General features: G+C 56.7%; 1 protein-coding gene and 1 long non-coding RNA gene across 2 annotated transcripts; one reads left to right on the top strand and one right to left on the bottom strand.

Moving 5' to 3' along the window:
* Positions 1–6,684: 6,684 nt before the first annotated feature.
* Positions 6,685–12,469, top strand: LOC116793905 (carcinoembryonic antigen-related cell adhesion molecule 1-like). The gene is made up of 6 exons (XM_032702118.1): positions 6,685–6,893; positions 8,088–8,417; positions 8,507–8,776; positions 8,955–9,014; positions 10,189–10,237; positions 10,977–12,469. Exons 1-6 carry the CDS (start codon positions 6,803–6,805, stop codon positions 10,978–10,980), a joined length of 804 nt encoding a protein of 267 aa, XP_032558009.1. The 5' UTR covers positions 6,685–6,802; the 3' UTR covers positions 10,981–12,469.
* A 5,594-nt stretch (positions 12,470–18,063) lies between these two features.
* On the bottom strand, positions 18,064–18,890 carry LOC116793715. The gene is made up of 3 exons (XR_004359571.1): positions 18,832–18,890; positions 18,540–18,641; positions 18,064–18,103 (listed from the first exon to the last, which is right to left on the bottom strand). It is a non-coding gene; the product is annotated as an uncharacterized LOC116793715 (long non-coding RNA).
* Between the last annotated feature and the right edge of the window lie 2,136 nt (positions 18,891–21,026).

Raw genomic sequence — 21,026 nt, 5'->3', positions numbered from 1 at the left:
CGAGGCACTGGCCCAGGTTGCCCAGAGAAGCTGTGGCTGCCCCAGCCCTGGAAGTGTTCAGGGCCCTGTTGGACGGGGCTTGGAATGACCTGGGATAGTGGGAGGTGTCCCTGCCCAGGTCAGGGGGTAGAACTGGATGATGGGCTTTAAGGTCCTCCCAACCCAAACCATTCCATGATTCTTGTTTAAGCCTCACACCACCCTCACAGGGCAGTGTGGGTGCTGCTGGGCTGATCCCACAGAGCTCCAGACAGCAAGAAACCCTCCTGTGCTGCCTGGGCTGAGAACAGGGCAAAGTCTCAGGGCTGGGGGGGGGACATGACCTAAGCTGGGTTTAGGTGATGGGCCACATGTCAGCTCTGACCACCACAAAAGGCTCAACGAGGTCCAGGTTTGCAGGAAGGGGGGAAGTGCTGCTGAGCATGTCCTGGAGGCCATGCTGGGGGAATGTGCCCACCCTGCCCACCCGGACTGGGCACAGGGCTGCCCTCTGTGCACCCTGAGAGCTCTGTCCTGCAGGTGGGTCACATTCCCATTGCTCTGCAATGGAAACACGGAGTAGTTTGGAAAGCAAACAGAAAGGTGGGAGTGGGTGAGACACCTCCAGCACCACCCTGGAAGTATCTGCCCCATGGACCATCCCGTCCCCAGGACATCTGTCCCTGCAGTGTCTCCAGGCCAGCGCTGCAGCTCACAGGGACATGTCACTGAGATGTGGCTGTGAAGCCAGAGCTCCTCTGAGCCCCCCAGGGCTGACCCCCCACAGGATCCCCTTGGTGCTGCTCTCCTTGGTGAGAGCTGAGACCCAAAGCTCTGCCAGGCTGTGATCCATGATGGGCTCTAAGCCATCTGTGATACCTCAGGAGTAACATCGGTTCAGGATTTGGCCCTTAAGCCTGGATTTTCTGGGATAATTCAAAGAGAAAGCACAGGTCCAGTTTCTCTTCTCCTGATAGCTTTGTGGGGCTGAGGGGAAGCAGCATCTACCTCTCAGGTCTCTAAGCACCTTGGGCTTGGGTGGGGGGACAGGAATTGTCCCTTCCTGCAACTGCCAGGGCAGGAGTTTGAAGGAAAACCTCCCCAGCATCCTTCCAGTCCTATTTTTCTGTTTTCTTTTTCCTTAGGGATGGTGTTGGTGTCTGTGTGGCACTGCCAAGCTCTTTGCCACGTTAGGAGAGGGGAGTGCCCACCCTCCTGTGGGTCGGGGGGTGATGATGAGGCAACATGAGGCTGTTTGGGGGTCTCCCCTCAGGACATGAGGAGATGCCCCTTGTCAGGGGGTGCTCAGGGCTGGTCCCCTGCCTGTCCCCAAACACAGCCACCACTTGCAGTATGGGGAGGGGAGTGGGTGGCCCCAATGTCATAGCTGGTCATACATGGGGCAGAGCATGGCAAAGGCTCTGACAGCTCCTACCTTTCCTCCTGCCTGAGTTGGAGCCCATGGGGTCACCACAAGTGACTCTGTACCCCTTTCTACGTCCTTTCCTGGGCACTCTGGGCTCTAGTTGTGGCAGCAGCTGCTCTTGATGGCCCCTGGGCATCCCTGACTCCATGCAGAGCCCTTTGACCTGCCCTCATGACCTCCCAGCTGTGGGAAAGGGTGCAATTAGTCGCTTTATCAGCTTGTGTTGCTGTTGTAAAAGCCTTTGGCCAGGCAGTACTAATGCCTTTGCATCACGGATCTAATCAGTTATTGGACCCGTGTTTCCAGTGTCTCTGAATGTCTCCAGTGGGCTGTGATGGGCAAAGGCAGAGGATGGGCAGGAGGCTGGTGGTTTTCTGGCATTTTCTGGGTAGCAGAAAGGTTTTGTCTCTTGCTCTTTAAACAAAAAAGGCCACACTGCTGTAATTTGGGGGCTGCACTCCCCTGTTCCCTGTCCCCTGTTGAGCTGCACTGGAACCTGCTCAGATCAAAGCTGCAGGAGCAGGGGGGCACCCCAAAAGACATGAGGGGGGGGGATGCTGGAGGGCTGAGGACTGATTTATTACCAACCAAAGCCTCTCAGCTCAGGCTGCTTGCTGGCCTCTCTTTGCTACCCCTCTACTTTTCCAGCAGGAATGGGCTCCTGAACTCCCTGGGGAACCCCTGCCCATTCCACCTCCATGTTGCATCACTCTGGATGCTCCTGAGACCAGGGGATCTTCCACCCCAAAGCCTCTGCCAAGCCCTTGAGTGTTTTTTCCCCCCTTGTCTGCCAGCTCAGCGTGTATCTGGGGCCCGGAGCCCGGAGCTGCTCTGTTGTGGCACCATCCCTGCCCTGGCAAGGAGCTGTTTCCCCAGGTGAGATGCCTTCCATGGAGTCTGGGGAGGACACTGAGTTTCGGGGCAGATGACTAATTATGTCTGAAAAATCCGATGACAAATCAACCCTCCTGGTTGTTCTCATGAAAAAGGCTCAGGGCCTGCAGAACCAGGTGGAGAGGGAAGAGCTGGAAAAGGCCCATCTGGGAAACAAACTACTTTCCAACCTGGTCTAGGGGAAGGTGTCCCTGCCCATGGCAGGGAGTTGGAACCAGATGAGCTTTAAGATTCCTTCCAGCCCAAACCATTCTATGATTTGCAAGTGGGACATGGATGTACATTCTGAAGCACCTTGGGACTGCTGATCCCTGTGTTGCTCCATCAGATGGGGCAGGGACGCAGCTGGGCTCTGCCAGGGAGAAGAGGGAAGCCAGGAGCGACCAGAACCCGGAGCTTGGGGCTGCTCTCTGGGCCTTGGAGGAGGGAGATTTGTCTGTGAGTCAGGGCAGGACCAGAACTGGAACTGTGCAGAGAAAACTGGGTGGGAGCCAGGGAAAAAAATGCCTCGGTCCTGGCTGAGGAATTGTTTTTCACTTCTAATGTTTCCTGGTCTGTGCACTGGGAGAGCCGGGTCAGTGGAGCCTGGAAATCTGTTTCCTCAGTGCTCTGCTGTGCAGAGCAAGTGCAGGGGAGCGGGAAAGGGGTTTGCTGGAGTCTCCCAATGCCATCAGTGAGGGGCTGGGACGGGGGAAACCCAGCAGGGGATACCTGCATGGAGATGGGAATTGCATCTCTAGGATTTCCCAGCCTGTCCCTTGGATTCACTTCAGTTTGCTTCAGGCAGGATGGTCGAATGTGCAATTTATTTTATTTGCCATGTTTTATGGATTGTCTGTGTGTTGGCCAAGGCTGGACCCCCCTAAGCTGGGTCACTGTAAGACATCCCTCCCAGGGGAAGCCCCAGAGCCAGGTCTCAGCTCCCCGTGGCTGCTCCTTTAAGCAAAGCCCAGCCTGGCACTGGCTCCAGCAGCTGAGGGTTCCAAACATGTGTTGGCCACACGATCCTGATCCTCTGTCAGGAAACAGCAGCCCCTGGGACGTGGAGTCATCGCGTGCAGCTCAGGAGCTGCTGCAACCTCCCTGGAATGTGCCCTCAGATGTTTGTCTTTCAGTTTGAATCGATCAGTTCCTGTGCCGAGGTGTTTTTCGGGGAAAAACCTCTTCCCCATCACACCCTACCTCCAACAGGAAGGTCAGTGGATCCAGCTGATGCACAGGATGAACTCACCTTCTTGAACAGTGAAGCACCCTCTGGGAACCCTGCGCTGGGCTCAGCCCTGCCCTGCCCTCTCCTGGTGCCAGGGACCAGCCTTGCTCCCATATCCAGCCTTATTCCAAGGCCCAGCAGAGCCAGGGGATTCACTGTGCCTTGGCTCCCTTCCCTTCTGTGCCTCAGCTTCCCCCTCTCCAGCCTGGGCTCTCAGTTCCATAGAATCAGAATCCCAGAATGGTTTGGGTTGGAAGGGACCTTAAAGTTCACCTCGATCCACCCCTGCCATGGACAGGGACACCTTCCACCGTCCCAGGTTTCTCCAAGCCCTGTCCAACCTGGCCTTGAACACCTCCAGGAATGGAAGTGTCCAGCCACAATCTCTCTGGGCAACCTGTACCAGGGCCTCGCCACCCTCAGAGGGAATTTATTCCCAACATCCCATCTAACCCTGGCAGTGGGAAGCCTCTGGCAGTGGGAAGCCATTCCCCCTTGTCCCATCACTCCAGACCCTTGTCCAAAGTCCCTCTCCAGCTCTCATGTGTGAGGGCAGAGACCCTCTGCCTTGTCTCCCAGGAATCTGGAGCTATGTGGAGGCTGGGGAGGGTGGTTTCAGTGAAACTATGCTTGGGGCTGACTCAGAGCCTCCCACTGCATGTTTCCTGCTGGATCAGCACTTTTCCATCCCCTCCTCCCTCCCCCTCCCCAGAATTCTCTCTCCAGCTCCTTGTGAAGATGCTGAACTCCATTCACTGCCTGTGGAGCTGGGAGAGGCCCCTTGCCCTTGCTGGGGGAGCTCACAGGGGTAGGGGGGTGTGTGTGTTCCCTGCCTGCCTCTGTCTTACAGAAACATTGTTTTGGGGTGAACCTTGCACATTTTGGGTTGAGGCACACCTGGCTTTGGCTGCACAGGGTGGAGGGGCAGCAAGTTTTGGCCCCTGCAGCATTTGGGCGGCCACAGGGAGGAATCAGCCACGAGGATCCAGCCCCTTTCCCCCAAACCCTGGGAGCACTCCCAGCCATTCCCTGGGTCTCTCCCCACCTGGAGCTGGGGCCAGGGTTTGCTTGTCCCTGTTGTCACGGGGAAGATGGAGACCTTCCCTGCTTGGTGGCACCAGCACATCTCCAGAGCTGCTCCAGCCCCACACATGCCAGGCCCCAAGAGGGAGAGGATGGGTTGGCTTGGATGGGCACAAGCTGGTGCTCACAGCCCTTGCTGAGCTCAGGCTGGTGGGGGGACCTGGAGCTTGGGAGCCAAGGGGGAGGGAGGGAGGGAAAGGAGGAGCAGGGACGTTCCATGGTGATCCAGGGCAGCTCCTGTACTGCTCGTGGGAGTTTGGGTGGAGGAGCCCCATGAAGCCTCAGACCAGCAAGGGATGTAGAACACTAAAGCTGCTGACCCAGCAACGCCCTCTGGAACATCCCCAGGTGGGACAGCAGCTCCAAGACAAGCATACCCTGGCCAGGAGCATCCCCAGGCTCCAGCAGGGGATGATTTTCTGCTGCAGCTCCTTCCCTGGGTTGGGCTCCCTCATCCCAGCGCTTCAGCTCTCTCCTCGGACAGCTGATCTCCTCACTCCCTCTAGTGGGATGGCTGCGTGGCTCCTGCCTGAGTCCATGTTCCTCCTCTCGATGTCCTTCTGGAGATCCTCCTCTGGCCATGCTGGGTCTGGTCCCTGCTCCAGCCCCTGTCCCTGCAGCCACGCTCCCCTGGTTGGTCCTGGAGGGGTCTGGTACCCACGGAGGGAGCAGAGCATCCCCCACGAGACACCCCAAAAGCTTTGTGCGAGGCTTTTTCGGGTGTGGTGGCTCCGTCCTACCCCTAGCCCTGCTCTCCCTGATGTTTTGTGCACACACAGATGCCAGGAGTTGTGAATTCATCCTGTTCCCAGCTGCAGCCACATCAGGTGTGTGACCTCTCTCGCCTGCCCTGGGAGCACCCGACACCACTGCTTTCACCCACACTGGTGATCCTGGCACAGCATCTCCCCTCTGAGGGAGTGCAGGCTGCCAAGCCACGCTCCTCCAGGGAAAAATATCCCTCTGGATAGGGACCAAGGGGACCCAGAGGTGATGGGTATTGAGTTTGTTGTTGTTTGTTTGATGTTTCTGAGGTTGCTGGGGGCCAGGAATAGGTGTCAAGAAGGATGTCTGAGCCTGCCTTCAGTAGGAAGATCTCCTGCATGGGGTGCTCAAACCAGTTTGGCTTGGCTGAGGTTTTTATGTCTGAATCTAATATATCTATATCTATATCTATATCCATATCTATCTATATCTATCTATTTATGCCTATATCTATTTTTATATCTCTATCTCTATCTAATCTATATTTATTCATCTATCTATCTCATCGGTTGGTTTCCCAGCCTCCAGCCCCCCAAAGCACCACGCAGGCTTTTCCTGCCACAAAACATCTGTTTGTGCCCTCTTCACCCTCCCAAGCTGCCCAAGTGATGGAAACCACCGAGGGAAGGAGAAGAACATCCTCTCCCTCCCCATCTGTTCCCCACGGAACATTCCGTGATGAACCTCCTGGGGGAGCAGCGGGATCTTTATGTCCCAGCCGCGGTCCCGTCCTTCCCACAGCCCTCCCTGGAGCTGGAGGACTGCTCCAGGAAATGATTAATCCCCAGTTTTTGTTGCTGTGGTGGGATCCTTTGCCCCGTGAAGGACCCCCGGGGGCAGGGGATGGGGTGAGGCCATTCCCTCAGTGCCTCTCTGCTGGGATTTGGGGCGTTTGCCCCGTGACAGGTAGAGCAGGTACGGGAGGGGCAGGAGGAGGCAGCGCCCAGGGCCTTGGGGGGGTTCTGTGGGTTGGGTTTGGATGTCCTGGGGAGGGGAGAGGAGGGAAGGCGAGGAGATAGAGAGTAAGAGGAGAGGAGGAGGAGAGGAGAGGAGAGGAGGAAAAGAGGAAGACAGGAGCAGGAGAAGAGGGGAGAGAGAAGAAGAGAGGAGGAGAAAGAGAGGAGGAAGAAAGGAGGAAGAGACGAGGAAGAGAAGAAGAGAGGAGGAGAGAAGGAAGAGGAGGATGAGGAGGGGAAGAAGGTAGGGGAGGGGAAGGGAGAGAAGGAGGGAGAAAGGGAGGAGGAGGAAGAAGAGGAGGAGAGCAAGCGTGGGGGGGGGGGGGGGGGGGGGAGGAGAGGAAAGGAGAGGAGGAGGAGGAGGAGGAGGAGGAGGAGGAGGAGGAGGAGGAGGAGGAGGAGGAGAGGAACCGCCCGGAACCGCCCGGTCCCGCCCCAACGGATCTCCCCGAGTCTCGTGGCGGAGCCGCCGCTGTACCGGCCCCGCAGATGTTCCCCGTCCCCCTCCTCCCCTTCCTCCCCTTCCTCCTCCTCCTCGTCCTCGCCCCCGGCAGCGCGGCAGCCGGCCCGGGGATCACAGGCGAGTCTCTGCCCCGGGAGGAGCGGGGGAAATACCCGCGATCCCCCCGCGTGGGGGTCGGTCACGCTCCGCGGGTGCCCGCGGGTCTCACCCGGCGCGTTCTGGGCAGGTTTTGCTGAGTTGGGACCAGCTGGGGGCAAACGCGGGGGGAAAGGCGGGCGGGGGTCCCTCCCCGCAGCATCGAGCCCCTCCGGGGCTGGGGGCGCCGGGAGCTGCTCCTGGCGCCTGTTTTAAGAAGCCAAGGCGAGTCCAGGCTCGGGCACGCCTTAATCCCGGGGAAAAGCTTTTAGAGGAAGGTCGGGAAGGGACTTGCGGCTTTTCTCGCTCTCGGCACGTTTTCCTGGCAGGGCCCCGCGGGCCGTGGGCTGTGCCCGGGGGGTCCCGCAGCTCCGTCCCCCGGGGTCTGTCCCCTGTAACATGGGAGGAGCCTTTCCGTGTCACTGTTTAAAGACTTGGGGATCTGGGTGGGTGAGAAGCTCAACGCGACCCGGCCAACACGGCTGAATGCCCACAGCGTGGGCAGCAGGGTAGGGGGGGATTCTGCCCCTCTGCCCCCCCAGGTGAGACCCCACCTGCAGAGCTGCCTCCAGCCCCGGGGAACAACAGCAGAAGGATGTGGAGCTGTTGGAGCAAGTCCAGAGGAGGCCCCGGAGATGTTCCAAGGGCTGGAGCCCCTCTGCTCTGGAGCCAGGCTGGGAGAGCTGGGGGGATTCACCTGGAGAAGAGAAGGCTCCAGGAAGACCTGAGAGCCCCTTGCAGGGCCTAAAGGGGCTCCAGGAGAGCTGGAGAGGGGCTTGAGACAAGGGCCTGGAGTGACAGGATGCGGGGGAATGGCTTCTTGGTGAAGGTAGAGTCAGACAGGATATTGGGAAGAAGTTCCTCCATGTGAGGCTGGTGAAGCCCTGGCACACATTGCTTCCCAACACTCCCCATCCCTGGGAGAGTCCAAGGCCGAGCTGGACAAGGCTTGGAGCAACCTGGGCTAGTGGAAGGTGTCCCTGCCCATGGGACTGGATGATCTTTAAAGTCCCTTCCAAACCATTCCATGATTCACGATTCTATAAATAATTCCCTCCTCGGCGCCGCTGTTTGTGAGCAGCTGAGCCAGGAAGGGTTCCTGCAGCACCTCCTTCATCCCCGGTGGATGAAGTGGGATCTGTGTCGCCGTGGAGTCACTCCTGGTTTCTTTTCCAGCCCGCACACTCGCTCCGTGCTACTCGGCCGACCTCAGCCCGGCCTCGGGGCGCCTGGTGTCGGCCGTGGGCTGCACCGTGCTGCTCACGGTGCCACGGCTGCGGGTGGGCAGAGCGGTGTCCTGGGAGTACAGAGCGGGCGTGGAGCAGGGCGTCATCCTCCGCTATGCCTTCGGTCGGCCCCCCAGCACGTCTCGCCCCTACGAGAACCGCACGAGGTTCAACGAGACGAACTTCTCGCTGCAGATGGTGCTGCGGCGCGGCGACGGGCGGCTGTACCGCCTCAGCTCCGAGGAGGAGGCCACAGACTGGTTCCAGCTGTACGTTGTTGGTGAGTGATGCCACGGCCAACCCTCCTCCGTGGCCGGGCATCCGCGGAGCCGCGGGTTTGCCCGCTGACAGTCCGCCTGTCTCTCCCAGAACCGCTGTCCGAGCCAGAAATCGTGGGCAACTCGTCGGTGAAGGCGGGAGACGACACCAAGCTGGTCTGCAACGTCCTGAAAGGGAAGGCAGACTTGTACTGGTGGAAGAAAAATGGGGAGCTGCTTCTGGGAAGTGACCGCATCCAGTTTGAGGACAACAGCACGCTCTGCATCGTCAGGGTGTCGATGAGGGACAGCGGGTACTACGCGTGCGTGGTGCGCAACGCCGTGAGCCAGAACGAGACCTCCTTCCTGCTCCACGTCCACCGTGAGTGGGGTCTCCTTCCCCGTGCCCAGGGAAAGAAACGGGGGAAAACAACCCCCAAAGAGGGATCCTCTCTCTCCTGCTGCCCCCGTCTCCCTGTGCTGCATGGGCAGGTTCTTGCTTGGAGGGTGGGGGGTTGAATTTCCTCTGGTGCAGAGGATGAGGGTTCTCCCCTTTGCAGACTCGGCGAACGTGGTGCTGCCCGTGGTCCTGGCGTGTGTGGTGGTCGGCTGCCTCGCAGGTGGGTGCTGGGGAGCAGCTGGTGGGTGCTGGGCTGACTCTTTACCCTGCCTGCTGCCTGGCTGGTGGGTGCTGTGGCAGGTGCTGTGCACCAGAAGGGTACCATGTGGCAGGACCTGGCCTTGCCACCCTACATCCTACAGGCAGGGGCTGGGCTTTGTCCCAGCTGTTGTTTCAAGCAGGGTGTCCCCAATCCGAGGAGGTCCTGCTGTCCTCCGTTGTCCTCTTTTGCCTCCCTTTGCCTCCCTCCCCCCCCAGGCACAAGAGGGAAGGTTGTCATGAAAACCCCTCCTGCACATCCAGAACAGGCAGGAGGTTATATTTGACTGTCCTGATCTGGGCCAGCCTCCAACAAAACCCCATGGTTGCCAGGGGAGGTCACGCATCCCTTCTAGGGACTGTGCTGTGCTGTGGTTTTCTGCCCTCAGAAGGGAAATGTGCTTCCAGTCTTGCTTTTCCTCCTTTTTTGGAGCTGGAGAGCGTGTCTTCTGGCCCATCCCATCCCATCCCATCCCATCCCATCCCATCCCATCCCATCCCATCCCATCCCATCCCATCCCATCCCATCCCATCCCTAATCGCTGGCGAAGTGGGGATTTTAATTCTGATTGCCAACTGAGGGACAAAAAAAACCAAGAACCACCCAAGCCTGGACCTGGATCTGGTTTGAATGGAGTGGGAGATTCTCCCTGGATGTTGTAGGTGTGTTTTGTTGTTGCACAAAGATTTCAGGTTTTTCCTGTGAAAAGCCTCCAGGCGCTGGGGAGGTGCTGGAAAAGCTCCTGGCTGGGCTCCCGCTCTGCTCATCCCATCACACTCCCCTTCTCCCTGCTCACACGTGGCCAGAGCTGGTGGCTGGTCCCCTCCCTGGCTGTTGATGGGACTGGGACCTGTGGGGCACCGTGGAGTTGGGCAGGGGGAGTCTCCCCCATACCCCAAACCCCAGCCTTGTGTCGGGAAGGGCTGGTGGACAGTCCTGGGTTGAGGTTTCCCAGCTGAAGCACCACCTCCAGGGCGTTTAATGGAGATGGGGATGGTGGGGCTTGGAGCAACTTGGTCTAGTGGAAGGTCCCTGCCCATAGCAGGGGATTGGAACTGGATGGGCTTTAAGGTTCCTTCCAATCCAAACCATTCTGGGATCCTGGGATGATGCTGATGGCTGCTTTTATCCCCAGGTATCTTCGTCTGGTGCAGGAAAACGGAGCAGCCATTTCGGCTCTGTAGGTAAGATGCCTCCAGCCCCCTCCTGGGGGTGGCCCTGCTTCTCCAGCCAAAACTTACTATCTACAAGCCCAAGTTTGTCCTTGGCTGGATCTGAGCAAGCTGGAGAAATGAGGGAGCTTGGAGTGCTATCCCAGCCTCTCCTGGTAAGAGGCAGTGGAGGGGCTGCTCTCCCCACTCTGAAGGCTCAAAGGATTTGCTGTCCTCCCTTTTTTAATCCCCACTGCGATTTATGCTGGGATTTACTCTGGAAATATTCTTGATCCCCCTCCCCCAGAGCCTGATGCTCCTGGTTATCTTAGCTCTGGAACATGCTCTTTAATGGGTGGGCTTTTGAATACTCCAGAGATTTCTGGGAAGCGAGTGAGTCTCCTAAATGTTCTCAGAAATTGCTCACTCTGTGTGACCACACACACACTTGGGCTGTTAACTAGAGCTTCCTAGAGAGTAGTGGGTCCTTAAGGATGGAAACCCCATCCCACGTTGCTGCTGGTTGAAAACAAGAGAGCTCTCAGGTGTCTTGTGCAGCCAGGTAGGTCCCAGGTAACTCCTCCTGGGGATAAATTGGCCAAGCTATCTCGTGGAGTTTAGAGCAGAGCAGAATTCCAGACCTTCTGGCACTGCCACTGCCAGCATGGGACACCCTGAGCTGCCTGAGGCCTTGGAGGGGTCCAAGTGAGCAGCAGATGGAGGATCCATGCCCGGGACATGGCTCAGATGAGAACCTCTCCTCTCCTTGCAGATAGAGCTGCCTCAGCTGTTCCCTCGCTGCCCTTCCCTGGTGATGGACGTTGCTGGGAATGCTGAGTGTCCCATCCTGTCCCACCCTCTCCCGGGCTCACCTCTGAGGTGTTCAAGCTGCTGAAACCCACAAATGTTTTTGGAAAACACCGGCTTGGACTATTTGTGTTGTCCTGCTCTTTCCCAGGGCCCCTCGCGCGTCTCTGGAGGAGATGGGCACAGCTGTGCTTGCTCCATCTCTCCATCCCTCTCCTGGCTTCCTCAAGAGGCCTGGGTGGGCTCATGGCTCTGGAAAGAGCCACCATCCACACTGGACAAATCCAAAGTCCTGGGGATGCTGGGAAGTGCTGTTTGGTGCCAGCCCTGCTGTGCCAGGGGCTTACCAGGGGCACTCTGTGGGCTTTCCACTCCATTTGACCCTCAGAGGGAGGAAAAAGGGCAGGATTTTGCTGTTTGTGCATCCAGCAGGGGAGGAAGGCAGTGGAAGTTGGCAGGGAATGGGGGAACAGCAAAGGAGTTCAGTTTTCAAAAGGAAATCCCAAAGAAATCCCTGCTGCTGGATGATGGTGGGATGCTCCCGAGCCCATCTCCTCTGTTCTCCTTGGGCTCTGGCAGGATCAGGGGACATCCCTGAAGACATCCCATCCTCTTCCCAACATGAGCCAGCTGGGTTGGCCATGTGTCAGTGCCAGCTTGTGCTTCCTGTTTGCTGCTCCAACAAGTGACAGCAGCCTTGGCCTGGTTGGATATGGCCAGGTCAGCCTTGCCTGTCCCCTCCTGTCCTCCTGTCCCCTCCATCCCTGTGCTGTGTCCACAGGGCTCTCCTGGGCTTTGCTGTGAAGGGAATGTTATTCCTATAGAAAGCATCTCCCCCCTGGAGAGAACTGGATGCTCTCCTGGGGTGCTGGACCCCGAGGTGTTTGTATCCCCCTTTCAGTCCGATGGGGGCAACCCCAGGTCCCTGAGCCGGCCCCCAGCACCTCTGTAATGGGTGTTGGATGTCCTGGTCACTTGGGGACCTCCCTGTGCTCCGAGCCACCAGTCTGGGGGGTGTTTCTGTGCTGGGGTCTTGCCTGAAGAGCTGCAAGAGCTTTCCTGGCCAGGGCAGCGGGGGGTTCCCTCTCCCCAGAGTTATCCTTTCTCAGAGAACAGAAATTCTCCTGGGAGAGGCTCAAATCCCATCCCTGAGCTCTCCTACACCTCTTTCTGGGAGCAAATTGGGAAATGGTGGGAGAGGTCACTGGGATAGTCAGGCTCTCAGCCTGGGGTTTCTCGGAGCGATTCAAGGAAGCAAAAGAGTTTGGGTGGTTTGAGGTTCCAGCCCCACTGGAAGCTGCAGGGCAGGTTGTCATGTTCCTTGTTACACTTTCAGGTGTGAAAAGCAACCACACAGTTTTACAAATAACATTTTTCTAAGTGTTTCAGGGAGTTGTCTGCAAATTGTTTTGGAGACTTTGTGTTTTTTATAGCGTCTTTTGCTGCTAATAAAAGCATGTGCGTTATCCCAGTGGGTATCCCTGTTATCACACGTCATCCCTGAGAGGTTCAGGGGTGGAAAATGCCCCCTCGGGGTATCTGGAGCCTGTGGTAGCAGTGGAATTTGCTCCCCGTGCTCCCCTGTGTGAGTGTCAGCCCTTGGGGGTGGGTTGTAGCTGGTGGCAGACGTGGGAATGCTGGATTTATCCTGTTGCCCAGCTCTGCTCTGCTGGGAAGGGCATTTGCTGCTGCTGTGGGGTTCCTGTATCCCCATCCCCTCCCTCACCCAGCTCCTGTGGCAGTGACAGCCTGAGGCACTCAGCTGGGGTTAAAAACAACCCAACAACTCTGCTCCAAATCTGGGTGAGGGTATTTTTAACCTGTCTCAGTTCCCTGAGTCACGGAGACCTGGCACGACCCAGGGAGGAGCCACTTCCCAAGAGGCACGGCTGGGGCTGCCCCAGGGCTAGCCCGGGAAGGGGGGGATTTTTGGGGAGGTTTCACCTGTGGAGTTCATCTGGTGGCCTTTGGGTTTGTGCTCAGCAGCTGTTTGTGGTCAGAAAAGCACGTCTGGGCTGTAGGAAACACAGTGCATTGGAAGCAGCCTCTGGGAAAGGCTGAGTATAAAGTGTATAAAGTGATGAGTTTAAACGTGCCCCGAGTAAATAAATCCCTGTGTTTGTATTCTGGAGTGTGTCAGATGTACTGGGATGTACTTGGGGAAGAGATCTTGGCAGCATCCATCTCCTCCCATCCTTGGTTTGTGCCTTCGTGTCCTTCCTCCACCTTTACTACTGGTAAAGCGAGTGGACATTTCAAGTTACTACAGGATTACTCACAGTTTATATGTGTATTTCATGCTCCCACCATGTGTATCTATGATTAATCCCTTACACAAATACCTATATATTATATATAGGTGTTAGTGGCAGTCTCACTAGTGGAGTGCTCATCCAACCACTCCAGGAGCCAGGCCAATTGTTGCTGGACAAAGTCTCCTGCAGGATGATCCATGTTGGAATCTGGAGTTGGGCCATCATTCCCCAGCAGGGTCGCAGCTCAGGTAGAGAAATTCCTGCAGTAGGAGGCTGGTTTTGGGTAGGAAGTGAATGATTTTTGATACTGTAGGGGGTGCAGGATCCCACTCCTTGGAGCAGGTCTTTCTGTTGCACCTGGAAACTGCCTTGATAATCCGATTTCCTGTTTTTCTCAGACCTGGTTTTGCTTCCCTGGGCCCTTTCTCTCATCCTCCAGCTGGAACAGCCAAGACTCCTTGCCTCTTCCTGCTTTCCCAGACTGTTGTCTACCTTTTTAAATTCAGTTTCCCTTTTCCAGATGATGTTTGTTGTGGCTGTTTCTTGGTTTCGTGCTCCTCAGGGTGTCTGGGGCTGATCTTGAGCACCCAGTGGCACTTCCCGGATGCATCCTCAGGGATGCGCTGGCTCCCGGGCTGGCAGTGCCCTGGCTGCCAGATATCTCAGCATCCAGGCATCTCAGCAGGCGTCTTCTGCCAGGATTGTTCCTGTCACAGCCTTTCTGGCTGTTCCATCAGCCGCTCACACAGCTGTCACACGGCGCTGGCACCGGGTCCTCGGAGCGCATTTTGCCCGGGATGGGGCATTGTAGGGCCATGGACACCAGGCTGAGTTGGGACATCATGTTGAGCATGGACACCACATGGACCACGAGCATCATACCGAGCATGGACACCACGATCCAGCGAGGCAAAGGTGGCCAACAGTGTCCTGGGCTGCGTTAAGGAGGAGCATCACAGTTGGACCCAACAATCTTGGGGGTCTTTCTGAGCCTTTGTGATTCTGTGACACCACAGGAGGGGACCCTTTGCCTCTGCTCAGCACTGGTGAGTCCCCAGCTGGGGACTGGGTCTGGTTTTGGGCTCCTCAGCACCTTGGGAATATGGGCTGGTTGGAGAGAGTCCAGCAAAGGGCCACAGGGATGATCCAGGTGCTGAAGGATCCCCCGTCCAAGGAGAGGCTGGGAGAGCTGGGGGAGGCTCAGGGGTCTCATCAAGGGGGATAAATATCTAAAGGTGCTTGTAAAGGAGAGTGAGACAGAATTTTTACTGGTGCCACTGACAGGCCGAGAGGCAATGGGCACATTAATAAGGAAATTCACCCCAAATACAAGAAAACTGCCTTACTGTGAGGCTGACCAGGAGATAACGTGGATTGTCCAGGGAGCCTGTGGCCTCTCCATGCTTGTCAGCATCCAAAAGCCTCCTGGCCACGGTCCTGAGCAGCTGCATGCCCTCAGCAGGTCTGGTATAGCCTGAGAGATTAAATCAGCCACTGTTTTTTTTTAACCTTAATGATATTACAGGACAGCCAGAGACTGCTGACAAGGGCTCAGCAAACACAAAGTCAATAAATAAATCAAATTTACTGTTCCCAGGAAGACAGAGCAGAAGGCTCAGGGATGTACAAACATGGCCCATGGCCTCCAGGGAAGCTCCTTTCCACCCAGCATTAATCAGAGATTCTTATAGGAGGGAGAAAATCCCCTTTGCAAAGAGCAGGACCCATCAATTCCTGTTCATTCCCCTTGGACTGGCTGTGAGGTTCCCCTGAGGGCCCAGTTGCAGGAATATAGGGGATGGGGGAAACCAAAAGAAAAAAAAAAAGACTTAAAATAGCCAGAGAAATGGTGAATTCTCCCCTCCTCTCTCTAATACAGGCACGATCACAGGTGCCAGCAAGAAGCTGAACATAACATGGACATCCTGGTGGGCTGAGGGTGTTTTGGAGGTCCTTGGTACATCCAGGGGTTAATTCATCCCTGACTCTCTCCGCTGCCCCATTTGCTCTGTGCAATTAGCAGTTGGCAATTAGCTGGTGCCAAGGCCATGCTGACCTCTGAGGCCTCTCGTGGTTTGATGGCCCTTAAACCTGCCAGGCTCTGACCACTCAGGGATGAAGCTGCTGGTTGTGGTTTTCTTGTGTCCCAATGGCCAAACCTGCCACAAGCCATCGCTTACCCGGGGCTGAAACCACAGAGTGCTCCGAGTCCAACCCCCTGCTCTTCGTTTTAATGTCTGCTTTTCTTAAGTCTCCATCTTACTCAGCTCCTGATACTCATTGCATTCTCCTCCTAAGGCAGGTTGTTTGGAGAGGGGTCCGGGAAAAGTGAAGAAAACAGGATTTCCCCCCATTTTCTTGATCCAAGAGGCCCAGGAACTGTGATTTTTTTCCTACATGGGAAGGAGGGAAGCAGGGGGCTGAGATGTGAATGTGATGCTGCCTGTTCAAGCAGGAAAATCCACGGAGGAAGAGCAAAACAAAATAAAGTGGGTAGGGATCCAGGTTCCTGCTGGCCATAAGGAGTGAGCCCTGCCCTGCCCTGCCGTGTAGGCAGCACCCAGATCCTGGCCCCCCAAACCTCCCAGCGGGGAGCTGGTCCCCTGAACATGCTGTCCCAGACTAAAGGGGACAGGCAGCAGAAGGGCCTGTGGATTTAGGGGGAGAACACCCCAAAACATGCCCTGAAGTCACCTGCCCAGGGGGTGAAAAGTGACACGTGGATGGATGGGAAGGGTGGGATGGGGTGGATGGCTGGGGTTACCCACAAATGTTAAATAAAGAGAGACTCCTGCAGCTGTTGCTAAAAGTGCTTCTCTACTTCAGGCCTTGGGTTTTGAATAAAACAGGCCCGGGGAGGCCAAATGCACATTTTCCCTTTTCTTCATAAAACCAAGGCAAAAAATGGGTTTATTTCATTGACATTTATTATTAATGTTGTAGAGGATCTGACACTGAGAGCCCTGAACCTACTAAACCTTGGGGAAGGCTGGGGTTGACCCAGCCAAGTGAGAAACACCCCAGAAGATCTCTATCAGCTGGGAATGGTGCTCATGGTGCCAGACGGAAGCATTTCGAAGGACCTGGAAGGAAGAGCAGAGGGGACACTGAGCACTGCTGGAGCCGGGCTCTGGTGGATCCACAGGGGCTCTGGTGTGCCCCTCTCCCTGCCCACCCTTGCACAAGACCCTACACTTGGCTGTGGGGGTGACTCTCATCCCTCTGTACCTCCAGTGGTTTTGGCTGGGGCAAAGAGAAGCTGGTCAGGAGGGTGTGATGGCCTGGGGGCTTTCCTGCAGGGCACAGGGGGTGGTTAAACCCAAACAGCCCCAAGGTGTGGCTGAGATGAGTACTGGGGTGAGAACTGCCCGAGGGCAGGGTGGGATGGGATATTGGGAAGGAATTCCTGGCTGTGAGGGTGGGGAGGCCCTGGCACAGGTTGCCCAGAGAAGCTGTGGCTGCCCCATCCCTGGAAGTGTCCAAGGCCAGGCTGGATGGGGCTTGGAGCAACCTGGGCTAGTGGGAGGTGTCCCTGCCCATGGAAAGGGGTGGGACCAAGTGATTTTTAAGGTCCCTTCCAACCCAAACTGTACTTGGATGCTATGAAACCAGGTCTGCATCTTTCTTGGGGCCCAGGACTTAAACCAAGGCACAGGATAATTTCCATATGCCACTCTTTTCGCTTCAAGACAGTGTGAATTCACGTGGAAAATGGGAACAGAGGATCTACCTCGCCTTGTCCGTTGAAGAGACGTCGTGGTCCTGCCGCCTCCCCTGCGTCATGTGATCTGTGAAAGGACAAATCCCAGCCCCCAGGAAAACACGTGAGAGGCACCAAGGGCAAGGGATGGGATATCATATTTGGGGTGTGGTGGCTGGGGCTCACCAGGGAAGGGACACAGGCAATGGAGAAGGCAATGGAGAGCTCTTGGTGTCCTCACAAGAGCCAAATAAACCACTTTTAAATAATTCACAGGCTGCCTGATGGGTGGGGACAGAGGGAGCCCAGCTCGCCTGGCAGGAGGCACTGGGAGGGGCTGGGAGGTGATGAAGCAGAGTGGGATGAAGAGCTGAAGAAGACTCACAGCAGAGGAAGATGGTGAGGAGTGGGAGGGCCGACACGGCCGCCGTGCTGAGCACCAGGGGGGTCATGTCCACGAAGGCGGCACATCCTTCTCCTGCCACCAGAGAAACCCGGGGTCAGCACAGAGCAGAGGGACAGGCAGGAGGAAGGTAAGTTGCCACCGTGAAAACCCACACTCACACACACAAAAACACAAAGTAAAAATAGACGGGGGGTGCTGAAACTGAACTTTGCTTCTGCAAAGATTTCGCTTCCCTGAAGCTCCCGGTTTGTTGGATTTTTTTTTTTCCTTGGAGCAGGTTTATCTCCAATGGCTGAGTTGAAGGGATAGGGGGATTACATGAGTTGTAGCCTTGGGGTGGGGCATCCCCGCTCACCGTGGCGCTGGTAGATGCTCTTGATGAGGAAGGAGGCCATCAGAACCACCACGAGCACCGCCCCCGGAGCAGCATAGCCCATCGTGTACTGAGCTGCCGAGGGACACAGGAGAGAGGGGTGAGGTCGTGTGTCCAGAGGTGTGGATGGGGATCTGGCCTCACCCAGGGTCTGGTGCAGGATGCACCAGCCCCGAGTTAGCACAAGAGTTTTCATTTTGAAAAACTGAGGTTCCACCAAGGTGGAACCACTCACCTGTTTTGCTCTTCAGTTGGATGAAAATCATGGGCTGGAAGATCACGGTAGCGGAGACCAGGAAGGTGACCACGATGAGGTAGGTCAGGGTGATCTCGGGCAATATGATGGCAAGAGAAGGGCCTGAAAGGCAACAGGATGAGGCAGAGAACCTGCTCTTACACTGTTCACCTCCTTCATCCCTTGGTACCTCTCCGTCATATCCCTTCCCCACCCTCTCCTGACTCCAAGCCTTTCCTTGCAAGCAGCCTCTCCATCCCTAGATGATTTTACTGCTCTTCTGTGACTCACCCTGGGAAAGGGCCCTGGGGAAAGGGGAATGACTGCATTAGTTGTACAGGTGGGTGTATAATCCACATGGTGGTCCAGCCCCACCCCTCCGACCTGGACATCCCACATGGGGAACACACAAATCTCTCCAGATGGATCTACCCTTCGTGTTTCCCTGTGTGACCCCCCCCCCCTCCACCACTGCCTTCTTCTCTGACCCCCACGAGTCTCTGTATCTCCCATGGGGTCCTTACCCCCCACTCCAAACAGCCCCACAGCCCCCTCCTACCTTCCTCCCGCATCCAGAGGATCCCGGCGGTGCCGTCCAGGATGCAGGCGACGCACACCAGCCCAGAGGTGTAGGCACTGAGCCACCTCCACAGGTCCCCACCTAAACACCCAGAGAGGGGGGGTGATGGCTGTGACCCCCAGGAGTCCCCTGTGCCAGCCCCCAGGGTGGGATGCGCTGTCCCCACCCAGGTACCGGGGGGGTGTCTCAGGACCTGGGGGGGTCCCACAGCAATGCTCCTCCCTCTCTCCCACCAGCCAAGGGAAATGGGGGTCTAGCTCCCCCAACTCACTTATTCGGAGCTTTTCAGACTGGCAGACGGGGATGATTAATCCACAGGCCGAGACAACGGCGAAGACCACGGCGACCACTGCAATCCTCAGAGTGTCCTTCAAGGGGCGGGAGAGACCTGGAAAACAGCCACCCGGATGGGACAGGAGTCAGGACACTGGCTGGATGGCTCTGGTGGCTACAGAGCTCCTCCATTACCAGGACAGATTCCATTTGTTTGCCTGCTGGTAGCCAAATCAGCACCATGAAATATCCAACCTGGGATGGGTACTGCCCACAGGCTTCCCAGACACCACCCTCTGCCCATGACCTGCTCACCATCACCTTGGCCAAGGGCCATCACTTGGGACCTGCTCCAAGAGGGAATGACCAATCTCCTGCCAAGAGCTGTGCCTTGGTGGGATCAGAGGTCAGGAATTGCTGCTGATCATCCTACAGTGGGGAGCTCCTGTCAACAACACGTGGGCACCACCTCACGGAGAGGGCGGCCAGACTGTGGGGGATGGAGGCAAAAGAATGGGATGGAACCACTCAGGGATGCCCATGGAAGGGTGGAGAGCAGGAGGAGCTATGGGAGGTGAAACCCCAGCACCTGCAATGGTGATGTTCAGGGAGGTTTCTTGCCAGCTTATCCCGTTGCTGGCGTTGCAGGAGTAGGAGCCACAGTCCGACTTCTTCGCCGGCCTCAGGTGCAGAATGCTGCAGCTGTTGGAGAGGTGGAAACCTCTGTCTGGGGGAAGGGGCTGCCCATCCTTCTTCCAGGTGATGGTGTCCACTCTGCCCTCTGCCACCTCACAGACCACCTCACCAGCGGCCCGAGCCACGAGAGCGCTGCTCCAGAGCCGAGGGCGGGACACGGGCTCTGCAAAGGGAACAGGGACACCAGCACTTCTCTCAGACATGGAATCATGGAATGGTTTGGGTGGGAAGGGACCTTAAAGACCATCTCCTTCCACCCCTTCCATGGCCAGGGACACCTTGTACTACCCCAGGTGGCTCCAAGCCCCATCCAACCTGGCCTTGGACACTTCCAGGGAAGGGGCAGCCACAGCTTCTCTGGGCAACCTGTGCCAGTGAACATGACCTGGAGCATCCGTGATGGACACCTGGGCTGCAACTGTCACCACAGCATCTGCCACAGCACAGTCACAGGTGCCTTTCCCTTGGGAAGTCCATCCTGCTGCTGTGCTTTCCAGGACTGGGGTTTGTTTTTTTCTAGCTGAATCATTGCTTTTAATGGACTTGGGTAAATATGGAGCATTTGGAAATGTGTCAGGAAACGAGAAAAAAGTGGAGAAGGCTGCAGATCCCATTCAGATTACATGTGGTGGGTGGGGCAGGGCTGTGGGAGCATTATGGCCACAGCATTATTAGCACAAGGATGGATAATGCCAGAGTAAATTAAGGGAATTGCCGGGAGCAATATCGAGGAGGGACTTCTGAGCTATTTCAAGTGCCTCCTATCTCTGTGGCAGTGGCTGGCGCCGGCACACAGCAAGTGTGGGGCCAGGGGGGGCTGAGGGGGGGCTGGGACTCCTCCACAAAGCCCACCCTGCTGGGCTCAGCTCCATCGGCCCTGCTGGCTGAACCTCGGCAGAGTGCTGCAGGGACTCTCTGCAGGTGGCAGTGGATGTGCAGCACCTCACTGGTCCCTCTGTCATCCCACCAGTCCCTCCGTCATCCCACCGGTCACTCCATCTTCCCTCCATCCTCCCACTGTTATCCTACCCTCTGTTATCCCACCAGTTCCTCTGTCATCCCACCAGTCCCTCTGATGTCCCTCCATCCTCCAACCAGTCCCTCCATCCTCCAGCTGGTGCCTCTGACATCCCTCCATCATCCCACCAGTCCCTCCATCCTCCTACTGGTCCCTCTATCCCTGGACTGAAGAGTGGAAAACAAAGGAGGGAATTCCTTTCCAGGATGGAGTCCAGCCCTCTGTCTCAGCCGGGCCCCCTAGAAGGTCTCCTTGGGCAGCACCACCAGATCTTCTCCCCTAGGACAGAGTGGGAGCCTCTTTCCAAGGCCTCCTTGGTGCTATCTCCATACATGACAGGTTCAAACAAGCTCAGGCCTGGCCCACCACCCTTTGCTCAAAATCCCTTCTCTAATCCCCTTGATCCGACCGATGGTCCGTGTACAGTCAAATTCCACCATGGCTCTACCTGTATCCACTGTCCTGCTCCTCCCTCCCAC

This window comes from Chiroxiphia lanceolata, chromosome 14 (assembly GCF_009829145.1).
Source record: "Chiroxiphia lanceolata isolate bChiLan1 chromosome 14, bChiLan1.pri, whole genome shotgun sequence".
Lineage (NCBI taxonomy): Eukaryota > Metazoa > Chordata > Aves > Passeriformes > Pipridae > Chiroxiphia > Chiroxiphia lanceolata.
This window is presented reverse-complemented; position numbering and strand designations above follow the sequence as displayed.